Below are 23,956 nucleotides of genomic sequence, written 5' to 3'. Positions count from 1 at the left end.
CGCAGGGACACAACCTTCTTGACTGTCAGCTTCATTTAAATGAATACAGAAGACATCTTAAAAACCAGAGAATTTCACTTTGGCAGCAACGTGTGCCTTCAGAACTTCTGTTTTTAAATGTTTCTTAATTTTTCTTTATGCAGTTGTTAGCACTGCTGCCTCAGGTCAAGGAGGACCTGGGTTTGAAGGTGTCAGTTCCCTGGGGCACTTCTTCGTGAAGTTTGCATGTTCTCCATCTCTCCAGCTTCCTCTTACAGTCCAAAGACTGTTGATGATCTTAATGTGAGCACAATCAACTGCTTCTCTTTGAGGGCTCTGTGACGGATACAAGATTTGTGCTCCATGATAAACTATGAGATGATGACACAGTTTCTAAATGTTATTAACCAATATCAGTATATCTGCAATATAAGCTAATTATGTTGATATTATAACACCAACTCGGACACATTTCTGTATTCAGCTGTGGTCTAGATCATTAAATTCTCATAGGAAAGAAGAATAAGAAAGTCAGAGGGGAGGGAGTAGCAGAGAGTCCTCTGGCTGTTGATCTGTTGAAAGAAAAACATGCCTCTGAACAGTTTGATTTCAGGCATTTTTATCTGGGGAGCAACATTTTTCTTATGCTTATAAACTCAGTTTTAGGGCTATTAGGAAGGCAAATCTAACAAGATATGACTTGTTCTGAATCTACATTTAACTGCAGGATCTCATAAACCCTTTGGCAGTGGAGCATGCTCAATAACATTTGATGACTTTTACAGAATAATTTGGGACTCATGTTAGTCTCCCCTCAGCTCCTTTTTCGGTCCCTAATGCAATGCTGAACAAAGCAGTTCTCACTGACATTCAGCATATGTAATGCATTGTCTATCCACTCAGATGGCACAATTCCATGCACAGGAGTGTGTGGTTGTCTTTTACACAGTACTGTATATTTCCCCAAAGTTATATCTAAGTTATATAGCTGAGTGCCTTATTACAAAACATATAGGAAGGAATAAAATGAGATGAAATAAGGAATGCACCTCTGTAGTGCTTCATATATCTCTGTGTGTTGTTTTGTCTCAACAGGATTACATACGTCTCTCTGTTGGAGACACAAACACCAACCGGGCAGATGCTGCCATAACACATATGGTTCATGTCACATCATCAGTGCACTCTCTTTCATGGAAACGCACATGGGAGTTCATAAAAACTAAACTACACCCCTCACTCAATTCCTCTATCTTACATTTCCTCCTTGTTTTATCTCTTTCTTTTCACACACACACACACACACACACACATACACACACACACACACACACACGCACTCACACACATTGCAGATGCAGTAATATGTACCGGGTGTTTAAGACAGCGGGATGTCCAACAGCAAACATTTCTGGTGAGGAACAAAGGAGCTTATTTATCTAGTGAGTGTAACTCTCCTATATGCAGTACCTGTTAGAGGAGCTCTGTATTCTTAGTATGTCCATCAAACTGTGATTCTTGTAAGAACTCTGGGAGGCTGATTTTTCAAGGTTTTATTATTTGCTTTTAAGGCACTGCGCAGGTTAGTGCCTTCTTACCTCTCTCATATTTTATGTTTAAGTTTTTAAAATATGCTATAGAAATAAACTTGGCTTGACAATTTGAGAAGAATTTTCATTTATCAATTTTGCACAGATTATTAGAAATGTGGTGGTGGCACATTGTCAAGCAGAGAAAAACTCGTGTCCTTGCTCCATACTCCAGCGTCTCCTCATGTTTACTAAAGCAACTCTCCAGGTCCAGCTGGGTGCCCCCCTCCCCCCACAGGCTTGAAGAAAATGAATCAAGATAGCATTTTTTTTTCTTTGTGCGCTCTCTGTTTTGTCAAATTGCTGAATATAGTTTCTTAATTTTCATGTTTTTGAATTGCATTTAGCTGTTGGGGCTAAATTAAGGAAGACATCTGATATACATGGAAACTGTTGGAAAGAGCTATCAGACAGGTGACCCCATAGACCAGTCTGAAGCTCTCTCTCCCTCTTTCCCTCTCTCTCCCCTCTTTAGATTTTAGCATAGATCAGTCTCTGAATGTGCACAAGATAGTCCAACAGCTGCGAACAACAGCTTATATAAGCCTCCGTATCCTTCCCTGGCATCATTTTAATATTCAGCTCTTTTCCACTTTTCCCACAGTCATTTCCAATTGCCCATCTTATCTGTGCCAACATGTCAAATAGCTGTCAAGTAGAGGGTTGCTGGTTGGTACATTTACTTAGCTGAAAGTGTTAATTCTGCCAAATGCGTGAAATGCATAAGCCAAAACATATTAAGGAACCACTAAATTAACTACAAGCATTTGTCTTTTTTGCTCATATGCCTCATCAATCTCTTTCCTGTAGTATCTTTCTTGCAGCCCTTTCCCCTCCTCCCACATGCTGCCGACTTAAGTTAGCTCTGTTGTTTTACATGTTTTTCCAAATGTCTGGCAGAACATGATTTCAATGGGATTTTTGGGATATTGTTCCACTGGTTTTCATTCAAGTACCACAAAGCCTGTAGTGTCTATGTGCATGTGCATATTTAGATTATAAAAAAAGAACCCTCCTGTATTTTGACATGATTTGTAGAGTTTTATTTAACAGTGTATCGTCAACGTGAAGACAGTCATTATCTGTAGTAGCAAGGTTTGTCATGACAAGGTCCGTGTGTCGCGCAGTGTTACAGTGTGTGACACCCGGTAAGATTTTGCAGGAAATCTGCTTGATTTCTTTCGGGAGAAAACTTTAAGAGGGTGCTATTCTTTACTTGGAAAAGAGCCTTTAGGTTCCTAAAATAGCTGATGGCTGAAGGTGATAAAAGCTGATGGATCTTTTTATGTATTTAAGAGGGTGAATAAGAAAAGAAGCACTGCTTCTTCCTTTTAGTTAAAAGTATTTAAAGCATTTACTTATAAATGGTGCAAGTATCAATTTTAGCATCAAAATCATTAAAACTGTTAAAACAATTCCCTAAATTCCTTTCACACCAAAGCAGTATGAAAAATCAGGTAAAAAAAAAAACCCCCAAAAACTTCACTATATTGATTCATACAGGGGAGGGGATCCAGTGTTACGTTTTGTTTTGTTACGCTTTGGGATGAATTTTGCTGCTGGGGTTTGTCCCCTTAAAAGCTGGGGGTAGCTACAAATCAATACAAAGTTGTTCGGAGTAATAAAACATTTTTATCCCAATGGGTGTGGCATCCTCCGGGATAACAGCTCCCCTCATCCACAGGGCATGAAGGATCGCTGAGCAGTTTGATGAATATGAATATGGTATGACTCATATGCTATGGATTTCAGAGTCACAGGATCTCAACCCAGTTGAAAGCCTATGGGAGATTTTGAAAGATTTAAGATGGTGCACTCCACCACCATAACTGAAATACCAAATGAAGGAAATAATTTGAAAGACTGGTGCTCCATTCCTACAGTTGAGTCCGGATACTTGGAGAATCAAAGCCAAGTTGCACTGAATCACTTTATGTTGCTGTTTCCTTTAGTTTCTCACCTGTCTCTATGTGCCATAGGTTACAATATATTAACAAAACTCTGAACAGCCGAAGACAGGATGAGCACATAAATAAACAGCAGTAGTTTTCCACATTGCCTCCCCTGAACTAGTGCCGGCGTATGGAGAGTGAGCACATCTGGTGGCTGTCTTACTTTTTCTGTCACTCTCTCTCCCGCTCCCTTTTTTTTCTGGACCTGCTTCACTGTTTGTCTTTCATCTCCACTCTCCTTTTCAACTGACACTCACTTCTCCCCCCCCACTCCATCTCCTCCGAAACCACATCTCTCCCTCCCCTCCCTCTCCCATTTCCTCTCCACCCTCTTGCTGAGTGCGGCTGTCATCCCTGTATTGTGGCAGGTGAGGCCATAAAACATCAGGAGAGACCAGGGGAGGGCTGAGAGACGAGGTGTACGTGTGTGTGATTAATTATTACAGAGATATGTGAAGAGCTCCTCTGCAAACTATGCACACATACAAACACCTAGACAGTCATTAATCTTGGCTTTGTTACAGTGTGTTGCTGTGTTAAACAGTAACACTGCTGACCTCTGACCTGAGCTGTGGCTGCTGCGCTCTCTCTCTCTCTCTCACACACACACATAACTCATCATGTAGCCTTCAAGTCCTAAAGTGTCCCGTTGTCTCTCAGCTCCCCTTATATAAATACAGTGCATGAACTTTTCAGTGATTTATAACATCCAAGTAATATCTGAGTGCGTAAAGTGTGTACCTTCTCCACAGCTATTTCCAGCTTTAATTCATCTAATTCATTTAATTCTCTATATCCTTGTTCCTGATTTTGGTACATAGATTTATTTTATTTTTTTTAAATTTTTGGATCTTAGTAATGGATTCTTAGCTGATGTATTTGAGTTTTGATTTGTGTTTGTTGTTACAGTTATTCTAGTAATGACTTTATGTTTGTGGTTCTGCATTTTGGTTCAAGTCTTCTATCTGTTTTTTTTTTACTTTTAATTCACTCTTTGCTCTCCTGTCTCCTCCTCGTGCTGCCTTGTTTTTCTGTTAGTGCCTGTTCTGCTGTCTCTGTTGTCATGTCTGATGTGAGACTTCTTATCTGTGTTTGGTGTTTGTCTTGCCGTTGTTTCCTATTTTACTTTGAAATTTAATTTCCTTGCACAGATAGTGCCTCCCCCTGAGCCTGGTTCTGCTGAAGGTTTCTTCCCATTAAAAGGGAGTTTTTCTTTCCCACTGTCTCCAAGTGCTTGCTCATAAGGGATCATCTGATTGTTGGACTTTTCTGCCTGTTATTGTATGGTCTTTACCTTACAATAGAAAGCACCTTGAGGCGACTGTTGTCGGGATTTGGTGCTATAAAAATAAAATTGAATTGAAATATCCTGTGTTAATTTTACTTACTGTCTCTATGTTTCCTGGTTCCCTGCTTGGTCTTACCTGTGTTAATCACTTTTACCTGGAACTCATTCCCGTTCTGTGTCATACCCTCTCTGTCCTGTCTTCCCTTTATCTTTTGTGTTAGTGTCTGTGTCTCTTGGACTTTGCTAACATTTTAACTCCTCCATTAGCCTCAATAAATTGGCTTGCTTAAATAAGTCTGCTTCCTGCATTTGGGTCCTAATCTTTACACAAAGAGACAGTCAGTGTATATTTACAATGAGCTACATTATATGGGCAAACCTACACATTACCCCTACAGTAGTTACTCAGCCATGGAAGCCATGCCATATATCTTCCACTGTATACTTTCTATGCTGATTTTAATGCCAGAGGAAGTTTTGATCACTGCATTCGCTGAATCAGCAGTGATTTACACCTTCGCCTAACAAGCAAAACACCACTGGTTCAATCCGGGGAGGAGACACAAATTCCTTTGGTGTTACATCAGGAAGGGCATCCCATGCAAACATCTGCCAAATCACACTTGCAGACCTACCTGCTATGGTGACCCCTTGTGAATAAGCGAGAAGCCAAAAGTAGCTCACGCACTGTGCACCTCAGCTCATGGCGACTCTACTCTGTAACTTTTCATGGGCTGCCAACTTCATGACTGAGATGCTGTACTTCCTAAATGCTCCTACTTTGCAATAACCTTACAATTGATTGTGGAATATCGAGGAAGGAGGAAATTTCATGCATCCTATTACAGTACCACGCTGGAATTCAGTGATCTCTTTAAAGCGAGCCATTCTTTCACAAATGTTTGTAAAGGCAGAGTGCCTGGCTAGCTGGTTGATTTTATACACCCATGGGACTGAAAACACCTGAATTTAAAGATGGAAGAGGCTGTGTGGCCCAGTACTTTGTACATATAGTATATTAGGGGTATATTGATTACAGGATGTAACTTTAAAAAAAATGGTACAGTTTAAAGTTTAAAAGTGCATTTGCAGTGGAGGAAATAACTTTTCTAAAAAAAAAAAAAAATAGAGGACCACTATGTTTGAATTGTTTGCACAATATTTGCATTGCTATCTAAAATATTATGGATGGTTGTCTATAGTTATTTCCTTTGTTTTTTGCATTTCTTGAATATCATATTTTTATATGAAAAAAACAATATGACACACACAAGTGGCAGCCATGAGTTGAACGGGCTGAATTCTTGGAAGGCTAAAAGTGCTTCAGTGCTTCCTTTCTGTAGCACAGGACCACTGCTGCACCACTGTTTATGAACTATCTTGTGGCAGCAACATTCCAATTCCAAACATGTTATAAAAAATGTAGTTCACATCATACTAATTGGGATTTACGTAGCCAATATCAGTGCGCCAATCATTTCATTTTGGAAATAAAATAATATTTTTGTTGCCTGCATGAAATATGATAAAACACATGGATTGATGTATCTAATATGCTCCTAAAGATCATCGTTTGAACTCTATACTTTCACCGCTGCAGAACCACATCAGCAACATTTTTGCCAGTAACATCTGCCATCATGTGCGCCCCTGTGTAAGCATGCTTGGATTCTCTTAGCACCACGGTTTTCGTTTCCTAATCCCTCATGAATTCTTATTGCCTTTTTTGAATAGTGAACAGCTGTGGTCAGCATCCTAAACTTCTGTTCTCCAGGCATGCCTAACATGCTTTCAAATAATATACATCTTTGCTGTATTGAAGTAGCTAGTTATCCCACTATGATTATTTTACTGGCTGAACTCCTGCTTCTTTGCATTTGTGTTGCCAACTCAATTGTGCATGGTACAACATTACATGTAGGATTAAACTGTGTATATAAAAAGAAAGCTACTTTAAACTGCTCCTTTATTCATGAGGGGTCACTGCAGCTGGTAGCGTTGCATGTTTGATTTGGCAGATGCACTTCCTGATGCAACTCCAAAGGGATTTGTGCCTCCTCCCAGGATCAAACTAGAGAGTTTTCACTTGTTAGGCAAATGTATAAACCACTACACTATAGAGCCACTGTACATATATGCTGCTTCCAAAACCCCCACCAGGCTGTTTTAACATTTTTTCACTCGACTTCAGTGACTTTTATCATAAGAGAGGAGGATAAGTTGGAGGATGAAAAGAAGAAGAGAGGACAAAAGGAGAAGAGATGAGAGCAGAGGTCAATGAGGAGAAAAAAAAATGAGTGACAATGTGAAGACAATAGACAGTAACAAAAGAACAGAAAGGATTATAAAAATAAGTGGTTTAGAAAGGGAAAGAAAAAGAGGAGCGAGTATTAAGTGGGAGAATGGAATGAAAAATTAAATATTTCTGTTACTGATCAGTGGCAGCAAGGGGGGTGGGGGGGTTGGAAGTGGCCCTGGAGTGTGTGTGTGTGTGTGTGTGTGTGTGTGTGTGTGTGTGTGTGTGTGTGTGTGTGTGTGTGTGGTTTGTGAGGTGTTTTTGGGGAGATTTTGACAACCATAAGCTCAGACCAACATGTGGTTGAGTGAAGAGACCCATGGGAGCTCTGTGAAGAAACACATCAAACTTAAGGATCTGGTTTCATCTCTCTCTCTGTGTGTGTGTGTGTGTGTGTGTGTGTGTGTGTGTGTGCGCACTCTTTCTGGAATACATCATTAACTAGCAAAGGAGAAAAATAACATGAAATAACTAATAAGTGACATTTCTTGCCAGAGATTTCTTTTGTAGACAAAGGCTAAAGTTTGTGGTTTGCTTCTTTGAATAATGAACACTGTGGTTGTTTAGGTTCATCGTGTTTTTAATGTCTTCAAAGTTGACACATTTTCCAGTGTCTTTTTTTTCCTCAGTCCAAGTTCTGAGGTCAGAACAACTATATCTTTTTTCCCATGTAAAACCACACACAGGTGGCAGATAGACACATTGATATGTATCAGCCCACAATCAACTCTTTTAAAACAGCACTTTAGCACATTGACTCCCCATAAAAAAGCACATCCCAGCTTCTGTATGTGGACTTCTTCTGCCTGCATGAAGTATCCAGTGTTTGGCACATTCTCTGTATTATCTTGTAATGGTGTTTTATTTCTCCGCTGTTTATAGGGATACGTTTATGTTAGTGCTCTACATTACTCTCATTGTAAGAGTGAAGTGAAGAAAATGCTAGCATTATTTCAGTCTTTTTTTAAAATTTTTTTAAAGAGCGACTGCTCCAGGGTTAGGAATAACTTCATAATAACTTAAATAATTTACAAAAAATTAAACTATAAACAAAACTGAACTTATACAATATCTTCAGAACTGGGGCTGAAACTGCCGGGTGTTTTATCAATTGCTTTGCTGATTATTAGTCAATATAATTACTGCTCCAATTATTGACTAATTGTTCCATGTCTAATCAGTATAGCAGATGACATTAGCAGAGTTTACTGAGTGCTGATGACTTAAAGTCTTAAAACCAATGCACACATCTGCTTATTAACTCATATGAGATGTCTGAACTCTAATGGTGCACATTTTAGTAAAAATATGGGTTTTTGAATATAGCGAACATGCTGCCATTGTAAACAGTGAGTCAGAACTTCCAGTCGTCCTTTTTGCCTTTTGTTTTGTATGTAAATTTGGATTTCACACATTTTTTTAATCCACATGGTTGTCGTTAAAACATCCATAACCATCACTCAGCAGATGAGTCTTTTTCAAAACAAACCCGGGCTAGATGAAGTTTTACAGAAGACATTTACATCCAACGGTAGCCATTCATTTGTGCAAAGATAAACCTTTGATGCCATTTCATTAATTCACTTTCTCCGTCTGGAACCGGTGAGTTGGAATAAACTGGAGGAATGATTGAAGCCAGGCACGCTGGGGAGTTGAGGGAGACAGACAGACAGAGAGAAAGAGAGAGTGGGGGGGGGGGGTGAGGGTGAAACCGCAGTTTTTATATGTTGTCTGGTTTTAATTTGGTAAGAGCCATCATTCACCAGTTCACTGAGGTGGCAAACCAGATGAGTGCATGCTTTAGGAGTGTGTGTGTTCTTTACAGTCATGGACACTGAGATCTGCTTCTACAAATCTTAAAACCATCTGACACTTTGTTATTTATTATTTGTCTTACTTGTATTTCTTTAGTCTTCAGATATTTTCAGTTTGGGAAATGTGCTCATTCCCTTCTGGCGTAGAGTAGAGGTTACACTCTAGCAGGTCAGGCTGGCTTAGCAAGGCGGCTGGAAACAGCTAGCCTGGTGTGGTCCTGATGTAGGTAACAAAATGTGACTAATATACATTAATCATCTTTCAGTGACTTTAAAGATGCAGAAAACAATTTACAATTGTCAAAAAAATTTGGGGTGGGCGAAGTATGCGCTCTACTGAGTGCCCCTGTAGTTTATGAATTAAACAAGATGTTTAATAGTAATATTTACAGGTGTTGGTAACCTTTGGAAATAGCCACACACAAACATTTTCTCTGCTTCCAACATTTGTGCTGAACTACTAATCTGCTTAAAGTTATATGATGAATTATGCTGAAAGTGAATCTTCGCATTTCTCAAACTTAAAACTCTAGTCATATGCACATTTTCTTAAATTTCTTTTCTGCTATGAGCTCCAAATTTCTGTTCATATTTTCTTCCATTGTATTTTGTTATGTATAGTGTCTGCAGCCATGCAAAGAACTGTGGGAAACGAGGAAGGTACCGTCTCCAAAGTCTTGCGAGGTAAGATAGAAGTTATGTGGTGTTTTTGTGTAAGTCTCAGCAGCCTTGGTGGCATTGTCGTCCTTTGCAAATGCATGCTTTTGTTGGCACCACAAATATGTTTTGACCCTGCACCATAAATGAGCATTTCTGTATGTTTTCATGCAAAGCTTTGTGGACTTCTTGTATACATGGAGAGTGTGTGCAACAGTTTTATGTGTATTTTGCTTGTGTGTATGTGTGTGTGTGGCCTTAAATGTTTATTTGTGAAGCCGGTTTCTGTGGCTTTCAGAGAAATTCGTTTTTCATCACAATAGCTGAAGCATGTTACTCACTGGATGGCTGATTGGCTCACTGGTTATGAACACAGGGTTATTCAGAGCTGTTAGTGAAAGCTTGTGTTTACCTTTTCCTGATCTACAGCTGTCTGCACAAACAGAGAAATGCACATACTCACACACACAAACAAGCACACACACGTAGTCTTTTAGACCAGCTCTCAAGGGATGTCTTTAAACAGTCAGTAGGAGTTTACCACAGGAAACACTTTCACCTCTGCTGTGTGTTTTTATGCCCTTGTGTGTGTTCCTATACACTGCGTATTATTTCCGCGGTGTGTCAACTTTAATAATAATTACACCAACCGGGCTCTCGCTCTCAGAAACAGACAGAGTGCGTGACCAGCAGGGAGTTTCTGGCCTCCTTAAGGTCGTCCCGTCAGGGGGACTGCCCTCCGCCTCAGCGAGCCACAGGATTCGCCGCAGCCTGTGTGGAGAGCTGCTCTTCAGATCAGCACTGTCCATCCCCCAGGAAGTGCTGCTCCAATAGCTGTGGGCACACTTGCCAATCCCCAGCCAATCTATATAAAGGTAAAGGTAATTTTTGGAGCTTGTTTGAAGTGTAATGAGGGCTTTATGACATGAAGTAGTTGTTACTGATTGTCTTACCATGCATGTCATTCTGGTTAATTCAGTGATTATGATGATTATGATAGAGGTGGTGTAATTCGTTATTTTTCTTTCAGAAAAGAGCTCTGTTAGGTGATGTGTTCAGTCACATCCCCTTTGCAGAGGGAATAATTAGACAAGTCTAAATGCACTGTAATGGTGTCTTGGCCATGCTATTGATTCCAGTGATTGTCCATATGCTGTCTGTGTCACCTCATTGTAATGTCAGTATGTTAATAGTTAAGTGAAGTTAGTTCTACTGCTGCGTATATATGCCAAATCACAAAATATTACTTTACACTATGTACAAAAAACTCTTCTGTCCTAAAACCCTTAATACCATAAACAGATTCAGATCTGTTATATATAATATCTCTTTCCTGGTTTGTCTTTGCAGGTGTCCCTCTGAAGCCTCGCAGAGACGTTAGCTTTTTGGAGGACTCAGAGGGTCATGTGAAGGTGATGTGGGTGTCAAAGTTCAATGTCAGCGTGGAGCCTGTTGTTTACATGCTTCAGTCTCGTTGGAATGCAGGCATTCACCCCAGTGAAGACCATGCCTCTCCGTGGGCTACTGTAGCCATGGTAAATGGTTAACAGCCTCTTGCTATATATTAATGAAGAAATAAACTTTTCATAGACTAGTGAGCTGACTTGAGGAACAAAGCGATCCTAATAGAGGTCTCATGTTTTCATCTATTATTGGGGGTTGTTGTAAGTGGTGATAATGATATAAGGAAGCTAATATTAAGACCAAAATGTCATGACATGTAGTTTATTCTTGACATTAGCAGAGTCATTCAAGCTATAACAATAGCTCCCTGTGCCTTTAAAAGTGTAGCAAAACCACAATGTTTGTAACATATCTTTACCTCATAACTCTCAATTTGCCTTGAATGATGAAACTTCTCAGCTATGGAGATGGATGTTAGACTTAGTTTCCACCTCATCAGTCTGCTGCCTTGCTGTCTAAACCTCTCCACCCCAGTCAGTCTCCCATTTTGCCAGGGTAAACCCTATGTGTGTGTGTGTGTGTGTGTGTGTGTGTGTGTGTGTGTGTGTGTGTGTGTGTGTGAGGTTAGGTAAATAAGCAGAGCTTAAAAAGGAACCACAGGCAGCCACAGTCATTCCACCGGCTGACTCCGAATGACTGAATGCTCATTATGGACTTAAATAGATGGCAGCTTGTGTCTGTGTGTGTGTTCGTGTGTGTGTGTGTGTGTGTGTGTGTGTGTGTGTGTGTGTGTGTGTGTGTGAGTGGATGAGTAGATTTTAAGCAGTAATTACATTTGCACTGTAAAGGAGATAAAACATGGGAATCTTTAACAATTTTAACCGTAGTTTGGACAAATGATTTAATTTCAACATTATCAGAGGAATTCTTATCTGACATCTGACTTCATCTGACAGCCTGTGCAGTTTATAATTGTCAGTTACAAGTTTAATAACTAAAACTGTTGCAGCTGAATACAACAACCAGGCAGTAAATACTACCTTCCTATCATTTCTGATTAAAATAGTTTTAGAGAGCTTTAGGAGGATGTAGTTTGTGGCATTTCATTGTTCACCTTAATTCATCTAAGTGAGGTGGACAGCATCCCTCTTACAGGGGTTTCTAATTTTGCATTTTTTTTTTAAGTTTAAGTTTTGATGTTGTTTACGCAAGTGGGATATGCTACGAAAACACATTTAGATGACATTTTAGATGAATTTTGTTATTACTGGACATGGTAACTTTTGTTGCAACCCTCACCTGCTCTTGAGCAGATAAGGTTTCAGTTTTGACATCAGAAGATATGAAATATCATATTACATATATAAATATTTATTCTGTATTTGCTCTCAGATCATTAAACATCACCAAGGCTGCAGCTGGAAGAAAAAACTAAAACTGTCTTTTAAACATTAATCTAATGAAATGATTGATTATTGATTCTCTTGTGTCTCAATAATAGATAAGTCTGTTAACTTACACAGTTGCACAGATAAGTTAAACTTATATAGTATATATAGGTCTTTTTTCCAGTCTTATTGACCAAAGCGTGCATTCATGCAGCATTTTTAATACTAAACTACAGCTCAATACTTTTCTTCTCACAAACACTCACGCCACAGCTGTGTTGCTTTCAGTCTCTATTATGTGTTTAACCTCTTTGTATGTTTCCCATACTATAGTTCAGGGCTCTTCAACTCCAGGCCTCGAGAGCCCCTGTCCTGCAGATTTTAGATGTGTTCCTGATCCAACACACCTGAATCAAATGGCTGAATTACCTCCTCAGTGTCATGGCCGGGGAGGAAATGGACGAGGAATGGCTGACACGAAGGACTCCAGAAGTCAGCGTAACATAAAAGGGATTTATTTCAACGGGGAAAAAGCAAATACAAAAACCGTGGAAGGGAGACGACGGGCAGACACAGGGAACACAGGAACACAAGAACACAGGAATACAGGAACACACGGACACACAACGTCAACGACGCAACAGAGAACAAAACAAAACTGAGGGCTTAAGTACACACTGGGTAATCAGGGCAAGAGGAAACAGCAGGGAACAACAGGTGAGGCAAATGAAACTAATTACACAGGGGAAGCAAAGCTGAACACAAAGCACAGGAAAACCAGACTGTCAAAATAAACAGGAAGTGACAAACCAAGGAACATACTGACTAAACACGGGGAACAGGCACAGACTCAGGACAGAGACGCAGACATATCACAACACTAGGAAATAAACTAACACAAAACGCTGGGCCAACGGCCCAGGACATGACACTCAGTATGCAGTCAAGTTCTCCAGAGTCCTGCTAATGACTTCTATATTTGACTCAGGTGTGTTGAAGCAGAGACACATCTAAAACCTGCAGGACAGGGGCTCTTTAGGGCTGGAGTTGAAGAGCCCTGCTATAGTTTTATACTGTTGTGTAATGTCCTTACACTTATCCATGTCTCCAATTGGTTAGATGCTCCCAGCACCACCCCTTTCATGTGGAAAACCTTGGTTAACTTACAACGAGCTGTGTGTGACCGCTTATCCTTATTTCTAGTGTTAAAGTAAGTGAGTCCAGATAACAGAAGGATAAATACACTGCTCAAAAAAATAAAGGGAACACTTAAACAACACAATATAACTCCAAGTAAATCAAACTTCTCTGAAATCAAACTGTCCACATAGGAAGCAACACTGATTGACAATCAATTTCACATGCTGTTGTGCAAATGGAATAGACAACAGGTGGAAATTATTGGCAATTGTCACTTTTGACTGTTGGTGGTGCTTTCAGACTTGTGGTAGCATGAGACGGACTCTACAACCCACACAAGTGGCTCAGGTAGTGCAGCTCCTCCAGGATGGCACATCAATGCGAGCTGTGGCAAGAAGGTTTGCTGTGTCTTTCAGCGTAGTGTCCAGAGGCTGGAGGCGCTACCAGGAGACAGGCCAGTACACCAGGAGACGTGGAGGAGACTGTAGGAGGGCAACAACCCAGCAGCAGGACCACTACCTCTGCCTTTGTGCAAGGAGGAACAGGAGGAGCACTGCCAGAGCCCTGCAAAATGACCTCCAGCAGGCCACAAATGTGCATGCGTCTGCACAAACGGTTAGAAACCGACTCCATGAGGATGGTATGAGGGCCCGACGTCCACAGATGGGGGTTGTGCTCACAGCTCAACACCGTGCAGGACGCTTGGCATTTGCCAGAGAACACCAGGATTGGCAAATTCGCCACTGGCGCCCTGTGCTCTTCACAGATGAAAGCAGGTTCACACAGAGCACATGTGACAGAGTCTGGAGATGCAGTGGAGAGCGATCTGCTGCCTGCAACATCCTTCAGCATGACCGGTTTGGCAGTGGGTCAGTAATGGTGTGGGGTGGCATTTCTTTGGAGGGCTGCATAGCCCTCCATGTGCTCGCCAAAGGTAGCATGACTGCCATTAGGTACCGAGATGAGATCCTCAGACCCCTTGTGAGACCATATACTGGTGCGGTTGGCCCTGGGTTCCTCCTAATGCAAGACAATGCTAGACCTCATGTGGCTGGAGTGTGTCAGCAGTTCCTGCAAGATGAAGGCATTGAAGCTATGGACTGGCCCGCCCATTTCCCAGACCTGAATCCGATTGAACCTCATTTTGACTTGTTTTAAGGACATTACATTAAAGTTGAATCAGCCTGTAGTGTGTTTTTCCACTTTAATTTTGTATGTGACTCCAAATCCAGGCCTCCATTGGTTAATACATTTGATTTCCATTGATGATTTTTGTGTGATTTTGTTGTCAGCACATTCAACTTTGTACAGAACAAAGTATTCAATGAGAATATTTCATTCATTCAGATCTAGGATGTGTTATTTGAGTGTTCCCTTTATTTTTTGAGCAGTGTATATTTTTAGGATTAAATATGAAGTAAAGTAAAAATGAGTTTTTAATGTTTTCAAATGACCTCACATAGACACTACAAGAGAAAATGCTTTCAATAATTTTATTAAACAAAAATAAAATCAATATTTGCCTTGACATTTTTTCCTCTAAAATTGTACCCATTCTCCTGTGTATGTGTGCCACAGTTCTTTTTTTTGGATTCGGGCTGTATTATTTTCTGTCTCTTTATGTAATCCCACACTGACTCCATGATGTTGAGATCAGAGATCTGTGAGGGGGATACAATCTGGTGCAGGATTCTTTGTTCTTCTTTTTACTGAAAATAATTTTTATGTCTCTTGATGTATTTTTGAGTTTGTTGTTATGCTGCAGGATGATTTTGGAGCTGATCTGATACCTTCCAGATGGAATTAAGTGCTTTACTGTATGTCTTAATCACAAATACCTAGTCTGTCTTATGTGTGATGCATCTGTGTGCCTAGACCCTCTCTGAAGACGTGGTTCTGTCAGATCTGAGACCTCAGCGTTGGTACCAGTTTAGAGTGGCAGCTATCAACAGCCACGGCAGCAGAGGTTTCACCACACCCAGCAAACACTACATCTCCAATAAAGGTAAGGCAGATACACGCTGCACACATACTTTGGCTCTCTTTAGAGAACTTTTACGAGTGTCTCAAAGTGAGTGATGATCACCCTGCATGTTGCCATAACCTAGTGGTGAATTCTGATATTCTGTCATGAGACGCTGAGCAAAACACAGATTCCTGCATTTGTTTTTTTTGTCATTTTGTGAGCGATATTACTCATCCCCGAGGAGGAGTCAGAAAGTCAGGAAGTTTTCCCTTCCTCTCCTTTTCTGTTCTTTTTCAGTCTTTCACTCAGAGTTGATGGATAAGGTACACACAGCTAAAAAATTCTATAAAAGCACAGACAGGAAACAGGAATATACACAAGTGTGTGCACATGCACATATTTACACAAACTGTTAAAGACTCGTTCAGTTGGTTTGGTGCCAGAGTGAAGTCCCTGATGTAAGTCTGAGAGACTGGGTGAAAGTGAGAGTAAGACACACACACACACACACACACACTGTAGGAGGTATTAGCTGTAATGCTTAGCAGACTTAGGTCATACTGGTATTTTGCCAGGATTGGCTAGTGATATGAATTCTCTGCCAGGATTGGCTAGAGCATGTTTGGATGTGAATAATGACTTGAGGTTGGACGGAGCTATGGAAAAAGGTTCTTTATCAGTTGAACACTTAAGGGAGATTATGAAGAGCAGTCTGAGATAGCATTTTCCACCTCTCCAACAAAATTTTTATAAACATTACAACCTGTGCCATGGCATACAGAGTTCAAGATTTGTAAATTGGGTTCGTCTGGGCTGTGCATAAGATGTGGCTGTTATTTGTGTAAGATTCTTTTAGCCTTTTACAGATTAAAAGTAAATACATGTGGCAGTTAGGAGGCTGTCATATTTCACAGATTCACAATGTAAAGAAAAAAATGAAGAAACCAGAAAATGTAAGTCAATATCATTTAGTTGACACTGTAAGCAAATCAGTACACGCATGCATTAAATGTGAAAGAATTTGGATTTGATAGGCCAGCAATAAGACGGACAATGACGTTAAATTCCCTTCCCTGTCCGCTGCTCATATTTCCCAAACTCTGAAACACAAAAGGGGACATTTTCCAACTGTACACCGGAGCAACCAGTCAACCTGCTTTAACATTGAGTTCCGCACAGTGCTGAGATTTGTGGGGTCAGCCCCTCTGTGACCCAGAACACCCTCTTTGCATAGGTGCTGCAGAAGCTTAACACCAGCTGAACTCCACGGCTTGCAGTCAGCTAGACTGGCTTAGCATACTACTTAGTGATTTATGGGGAGTATGCGTGGGAAGAGTAGCTTACTGAATTCTCTGTTGATCATTTACTTTTGTATGAACTGATCCTCAGAGGTGCTAATTGGTGGATTTTTTTTTTTTAATTAGACAGAACTAGGCTAGCTGTTCAAACTATTTCTAGTTTTATGCTCTGCTAAACTAACCAGCTTTAAGAAGTTACTGCTTTCAAACATAATTTTCAATGCAAAGAAAGCCTAACTAGCTGTTGCCAGTAAAGAAAATAAGAGTGATCAGTAATCAAAATCTAAATGTGTGTAAGCAAGCAGACACTATGGCTCTACATTAAAATGTTGAGTTCTTCTTTTGTGAAATGGTGTGCATTTGTGTGTGTGTGTTTTAGAGCCAGGGTTAAAGGTTAAAACCACACTCAAACATTTCAAATACCATCAGATGGCAGTCAGAGGGTTGTGTTTCTACCTCATTAGTCTGATTAGTCAGAGGTTGGAGGTCAGGGGTCACAAATCCGGAAGCTGGCAGATGTCAAGATGGTTGCAGTTTCTGCTCTGTGACCTGATGGTAACCAGAGTGAAAATCTAAGTTTGAAAACCCCTTTCTGGCTTGTTGAGACATTAGCGTTACATAGGACCTGCCAGCAGTAATTATGAAGGGATATTTGGATCGGAAAAGTAATCTTGATGTCTTCACTTTATAATAAAGTGCATTAAAAAAAAAAAAAAAAGTTAATTGAGAGACACACACTTAGAGGATAAGGCCTCAGAGAAAAATGTGTATTTTGTTTCTCATCTGGCAATTATTGCTGGCACTAAGACACCCTGCTTAAAACAAAACAAAACAAAAAAAAAACCCACACATGCATACACACAAGCAGGCCAGGTCATGCAGCTCCCAGTGCTTTGCCCTAACTTTGATCTCTCCATTTGGGTCAGCCAAGCACAGCCTGGGGGTTGTGGGAGGCCTGCCATGGGGGATGTAGTTCTAATCAGATGCATTTTGTAGTTTTAATCAAATACAGAATCAGGGGTTTGAGGCTCTAATGAGACACAGAGTCACTGTTGAAGACCTCAAGAGTTATACAGTTAGTAGCAGTGGTGACCTTTGGTCTGTGCTGTGGCAGCTACTGAAAAGGACTTTAGGCTTCTCCAGTATCACCCACCTTTGATGCTTTAAATCTAATTGGGTCTGTAGACTTGAAAAAGACCACGAGGAAATTTGCTTGCCCTCACCAGACAAAGTAAGTGGAGCTGGTGAAGGGTCTTTGTTTTAAGGGAATAAAGGTACCAACACAAATTACTCCTCTCCTTCTCCTTTTATTTACAGAATTTTGACATAGTTCAAATTGCAAGAGCCTCAGTTTTGGACACAAAAGACACAATTAACAAGCTGTAATGCAGCAACAAAAAGTAATCCTATAGCTGTACTATTTTTAACAAGTTTGATGAAAAGAAGATATACTGATAAGTTTGGTGTTGAATAAGAAGCAAGATTTACTTTTCTGGAAGCTCCAGTGTGTAGATAATGTAGAAACATTAAAATTTAAGGGCAAAAATTCTGGGAGTGAAGTGCGGCAGGCAGGCTTCAGAGCAGGATGGAGCACCACTGAACAGATTTTCAACCTGAGAATAACCTTTGAGAAATACCTCTAGCACCAAGAAGACCTTTATCATGTGCTTTATTGTTTGTTTATTGATGTCAAGAAGGCCTTCAACAGGATGTGGCATGCAGCCTTGCAGTCCACCATGAAGAAGTATAACATGACCACCACCATTGCCTGAGTCATCGAACACCTGCATGACAAGGCCACAAACACTGTTCTCCTGAATGGAAACATAGGCAGCTGGTTCTATACTACAGTTGAAGTTTGCTTAAAATGCCTGCTCTCATTCACCTTCTTCAGCACATACCAAGAGAGAATTGATGAGGTAGACAGAGAAGATCCCAGCCCAGAGATGGGAGGACAACATCCTAGAATGGACAGGCATGAACCTGGCGGCGTTCCAGAGAGCGATGGAGAAAAGTGGTGGCCACCTCAGCAACTTCAAAAGAGGTCAAGGGACAAGTGAAGTGAAAGAAAAAAGAAACTATATTTGAAATCACAACTGCAACATTTTTCTTTCAGAACTCAGCAAGTTGATATCTCTTCATTATTGTTCAGGTCTATCATTAGATCTCCAAATGAACTTCTGTATCTGTGAAGAAGAAGCTGACCAACAGCAAACACTTATATGTCCTGGTGACTGTGATGGTAGTGACGATAATTTCAGACAGTATTTTTCCATCTTATTCCCAAACTACATGTTTTCTTTTCTGTGTCTCTGTGTAGACCCTTCGCCCCCAGAACCACCGATAAATGTCAGAGTGAGCAACCAGACTCTAAATTGGACAGGTCCACAGTCAGCATCCCAGTTCACAGAAAGGTATCTAAAAAATGTATTTCAATGAAGGATTAGCAGATACATTTCTTTATATATAATTTTTACATATAATTTTTTATATAGAATTTGTAAAATTATATGCAGATGCAATCTATATAGTATTGCATCTGGGAAATCTGTCATAAACTGTGGTCAAGGCTACAAAACATGTCTCATGTTGTCTGATTGTTTATATGCATGGAAATTACAGTTTATCCTTGTTCAATTATATCCTTTAGTGACTTCTCTATTTTTTAGTCTGCAAAACAAGGTCATGTAAAGTTCAGACCATGGCTTGGATCAACAACGATCTTCCAATAACATTTAATAACAGAGGTGATGACTTAAATTGTAGCTTCTGTTTAGCATGATATAAAGTGTCTGAGCCTCATCTATACATACATAGAGTAAATAGAGATTAGAGAGAGATTGTAAACACAACACTGATTCCAGGCGACAAACAAGTAGAGAGTCTTTTTTACTGTTAGGGAAGTACAGCATTTTTTGCCTCTTTTCTCATGGGATTGTTCGCATTCATGCTTTGGTGATGTTTTAATTTCTCTCCTAAGGTCGAGGGAGAGTGGTGTCACAGTGGCGGTCTTATTACACTGGGAGCCCCCCAGAGAGGGAGATCTACCTGTGCACAACTACCGAATCACCTGGATGTCTCAACATACACACTCAGCACAAAAACACAAACATATACTGCAAGCACACAGACGTACAGTACTCAATAACATGCACACACGACCTACACAGTCACGCACACCAGCACAGGGTAAAAAGGAAAGCAACAGCAGAGTGACTCAGGGGGTAAGTAAACTTTCTGCAAATTTAATTACACTAATTAATAAAAAACATGGTCATTTATGTTGCTTCTTTACTTCAGGGATATTAAAAGGTCGCAAGATCAATTTTGTACCTCGCTTGTCTGTTTTGGCTCTGTTTTCTTATGGCAGTGTGTGTTGAATCCTCGGCACCAAAACTCCTCAGTATGTACACTCATGTGAAAAAGAAAGTACACCCTCTTTCAAATATAAGGTTTTACATATCAGGACATAATCAAAACAATCTACTCCTTTTGAAGGTCTTAAAATTATGTAAATACAATCTCAGATGAAGAACATAAACAATGACATAAACCAACATGTCATTGTTTAGGAAAAACTAAGCCAAAATGTAGAAGCTGTGTGCAAAAAATTGAGTACACACTTATTGCTTCCATGGGAATTAAAAGGGTAAGTAGCAGCCAGAATGAGTGACATTCTCATAGCTGCTTACCTTTTTGATGTCACTCATTCTGTTCATAATTTTTATTGACATAATTTTTAAGTGAAGCCAAGTGGTGGAAGGCTTCCGTCAGGTCTCATCTCTGCTTTTTGCAGATGATGTGGTTCTGTTGACTTCATCAGGTGGAGGCCTCCAGCTGAGCGGTTTGCAGCTGAGTGTGAAGCAGGCCATGGTCCTCAGCTAGACAAGGGTGGAGTGCCCACTCCACATTAGGGAGGAGTTGCTGCCACAAGGGGAGGAGTTTAAATATCTTGAGGTCTTGATCACAAGTGAGGGAAGCGAGAGATTGACAGACAGATTGGTGCCGGTTCTACAAGGAAATGGCCGCTGTACTGGTCTGTAGTCTGTGAGTGTAAAAGCAAAGCTCTTGATTTACCAGTCGATCTATGTCCCTATCCGAACCTATGGTCACGAGGTCTTGGTAATGACTGAAACAACGAGACTGTGGATACAAGCAGGGGAAATGCTACTCCTCCACACTGAAGTGGTTCAGGCATCTGGCTAGGATGCCTCCTTGACGCCTCCTGGGTGAGGTGTTTTGGGCATACATCTAGGATACACAGCAGAGATTATGTCTCTTGGCTGGCCTGGGAACAGCCGGAGGAGGTAGCTGGGGAGATGGAGGTCTGGGCTTATCTGCTTAAACTGCTGACCCTGTGACCCAGTCCCAGAAAAGTGTTTTTGATAATCAAAAACACTTGATTAATATATCATCACCAAGTATGAGGTTCTCAATATTTGGCAGTTTCCTGGTTTGGGGCATTAAGGTGTGTGTTAACACAATGCCAATGAGGAAAGACCTCAGCAATAGTCTTAGAGAAAGATTTGTTGCTGTCGATCAATGTGAGAAGGATTGTAAAGCCATTTCTTGACATTTGAAGACCATCATTCTACAGTGACAAAGATTGTTCACAAGTGGAAAGTATTCAAGACAGTTGCCAGTGTTCCCAGGAGTGGACATCCCAGCAGTTCCCCCTCCAATGGTGAGAGTGTGCAATGCTCAGAGCAACCACAAAAAACCCAAGAGCTACATCGCAGACTCTACAGGCTTCAGTTAGCATGTTAAATATTAAAGTTTATGACAGTACAATTATAAAAAGATTGAGCAATTGAGTATGGTTTGTTTGGAAAGGCTGCCAGAAGAAAGCCTCTTCTCTCTAAAAAAGAACATGGCTTAGGTTTGCAATTTTGCATCTGAGAAAACCACAAGATTTCAGGAACAATGTCCTTTGGATAGATGAGACCAAAGTAGAGATGTTTTGCCACAATATTTGTCAAAAACTAAATGCAGCATATCAGCAGAAACATCCCGTACCAACTGTCAAGCGCAGAGGTGGGGGAGGTAATGATTTAGGTTTGTTTTGCAGTCACAGGACCTGGGCACCTCACAGTCATTAAGTTGACCATGAACTCCTCTGTACACCAAAGTATTGTAGAGTCAGTTTTGTCTGACAGCTAAAGTTTGGACCAAACTGAGTCGTGCAACAAGACAATGATCCCAAACACAGCAGCAAATTGTCAACAGAACGGCTGAAAAAGAAAAGAACTGAGGTGTTGCAATGGCCCAGTAAAAGTCCAGATGCAACTGAAATTCTGTGGCAGGACCTTAAGAGAGCTATGTATAAACAAATGCCCACAAACCTCAATGAACTGAAGCAATACTGCAAAGAAGAGTGGGCCAAAATTCCTCCAATAATTGCCTTATAATTTAGAAACTATGTACTTAAATGCTACTGCATTTAGGCTCAGTTTTTGTTAAATAAATAACAAAACCGTGTAATGTGTTATATATTATTGTTCATCTCAGGTTGCATTTACCTAATTTTAGAACCTACTAAGGATCAGATACATTCATAAAATCTTATGGGGTGCATGTGATATAGTCCAGAATGTATAGGGCCCTATGGTGCTGAAGTACCAAAATTATGCATATGTGGGGTATATTTTTAAAAAAAATCGTTAATAGCGTTTGTGTGTGTGCATGTCAGTTTGTCTATAAACACGATAGCTTGAAGAGTTTTGAATGAATTCTGATAAAACTTTGTAGGGGTGTAGAGCAGGGTCATGTTAACAAGCCATTAAAATTTGGCTTACATCCACCAAGGTCTTCAAGGTCAACTTAACAATTTATTGTTCAAAATTAACAGAAAAATAATAATAAAAAAATATATTTAGAAACTATGATTCTTACAAGTGTGGTGTGTATTGCAAACATATAGAAAGTACCATATAAAGATTTAAAATGTCATGTCACTTTTGACCTCTGACCTCTTCTTGAAGGTCAGTAGACTGAGCTGAAGGTCAAAGTTATAATAATGATATACAGAGCTATTTAAAACTGTGTTTCTTACTGCCAGTGTTTGCATTGAAAGCATATAGGCATATAGAGATTGATATATGGTTCTAAATATCACATTACTTTGACCTCTGACCTTACTTGACTTTGTCTTCAAGGTCAAATAAGGTCAAATTTTCATAAAATGTATTTTACCTTTAAAACTCTGCTTAAAATTCTTGTGCCTTTGTTTATATTGGCAACATTTAGGAAATGATCCTGGTATATGGGAATCCTAAATATCACATTATAGTTTGCATCCAAGTATCACGTTACATTTGACCTCTGACCTCACTTTTACATTTCACATCTGCTTTTCTTTCACATTGACTTTGAAATGTGTTACATCTTTAAAGAAAATATTGTCAAAAAAAAGAGAATAAGCTGCTTGGTGAGTTAGAAATATACTGTAGCGTAATATTATATAAAAAGCTCAAGTTATTTAAAAATCAACACTATTATCCATTACCTACTCCTACATAATGGTTGGGTACTCAAAGTAAACATTATCTGATTTTTACTGGGCTACAAACTTCTTAAAGTATGTTTAAAAAGCAAACTAAATGAATATATACAAAATACAATACTGTTCCCTTAAAAGTAAATACTGCCGTGAGCTGCCTTGGTGGAGGTTTGCGCACTCTGGGTGCTTCTTTTCGTGTGTCTTGAGGGTAGCCTCTTTTCAGTACAGTATAATTAGTAGTATTAAGATGTAGCAGTAAATTCATGCTTTTCCTTACAGCATCTGAAGTAACAGTAAAACTGTATATCCTGAATACACAAGATGCATAGCTGCACCTGAGAGGTTTTATTAGGCCTGTAAATGCATGCACCTCACTCACACACACACACACACACACACACACACACACACACACACACACACACACACACACACACACACATGCGCGCACACATGCATTCCTTGTTGTGATTTCTATGGTGATTTTACAGGACTTTGCAGTGCTCAAACAGAACGGATTCAGCTACTGTGCTGGAGTACCTGTGCAGACTTTAACAACTCATAAAAACTCATTAAACGTGTATGATGTACTGCATATGTCTGAGCTGTAGCATTACAAATGTTAACAGGACTTTGAATAATCCTTCAAATTAAACAATGTGTATCTTAAATCAGGATGTGAATTT

General features: G+C 40.0%; 1 protein-coding gene across 1 annotated transcript in view; it reads left to right on the top strand.

Annotated features, from left to right (window-relative positions):
- The window catches only part of anos1b (anosmin 1b), a 47,437-nt gene that overhangs the window by 15,217 nt on the left and 8,264 nt on the right, over nucleotides 1-23,956 (top strand). Inside the window, exons 3-8 of the mRNA XM_030727756.1 lie at nucleotides 9,540-9,602; nucleotides 10,243-10,450; nucleotides 10,926-11,110; nucleotides 15,383-15,512; nucleotides 19,092-19,185; nucleotides 19,752-19,995. Coding sequence (XP_030583616.1) covers nucleotides 9,540-9,602; nucleotides 10,243-10,450; nucleotides 10,926-11,110; nucleotides 15,383-15,512; nucleotides 19,092-19,185; nucleotides 19,752-19,995 — 924 coding nt within the window. The remainder of the gene's footprint in view (nucleotides 1-9,539; nucleotides 9,603-10,242; nucleotides 10,451-10,925; nucleotides 11,111-15,382; nucleotides 15,513-19,091; nucleotides 19,186-19,751; nucleotides 19,996-23,956) is intronic.

This window comes from Archocentrus centrarchus, chromosome 4 (assembly GCF_007364275.1).
Source record: "Archocentrus centrarchus isolate MPI-CPG fArcCen1 chromosome 4, fArcCen1, whole genome shotgun sequence".
In the NCBI taxonomy this organism is placed as follows: domain Eukaryota; kingdom Metazoa; phylum Chordata; class Actinopteri; order Cichliformes; family Cichlidae; genus Archocentrus; species Archocentrus centrarchus.
This window is presented reverse-complemented; position numbering and strand designations above follow the sequence as displayed.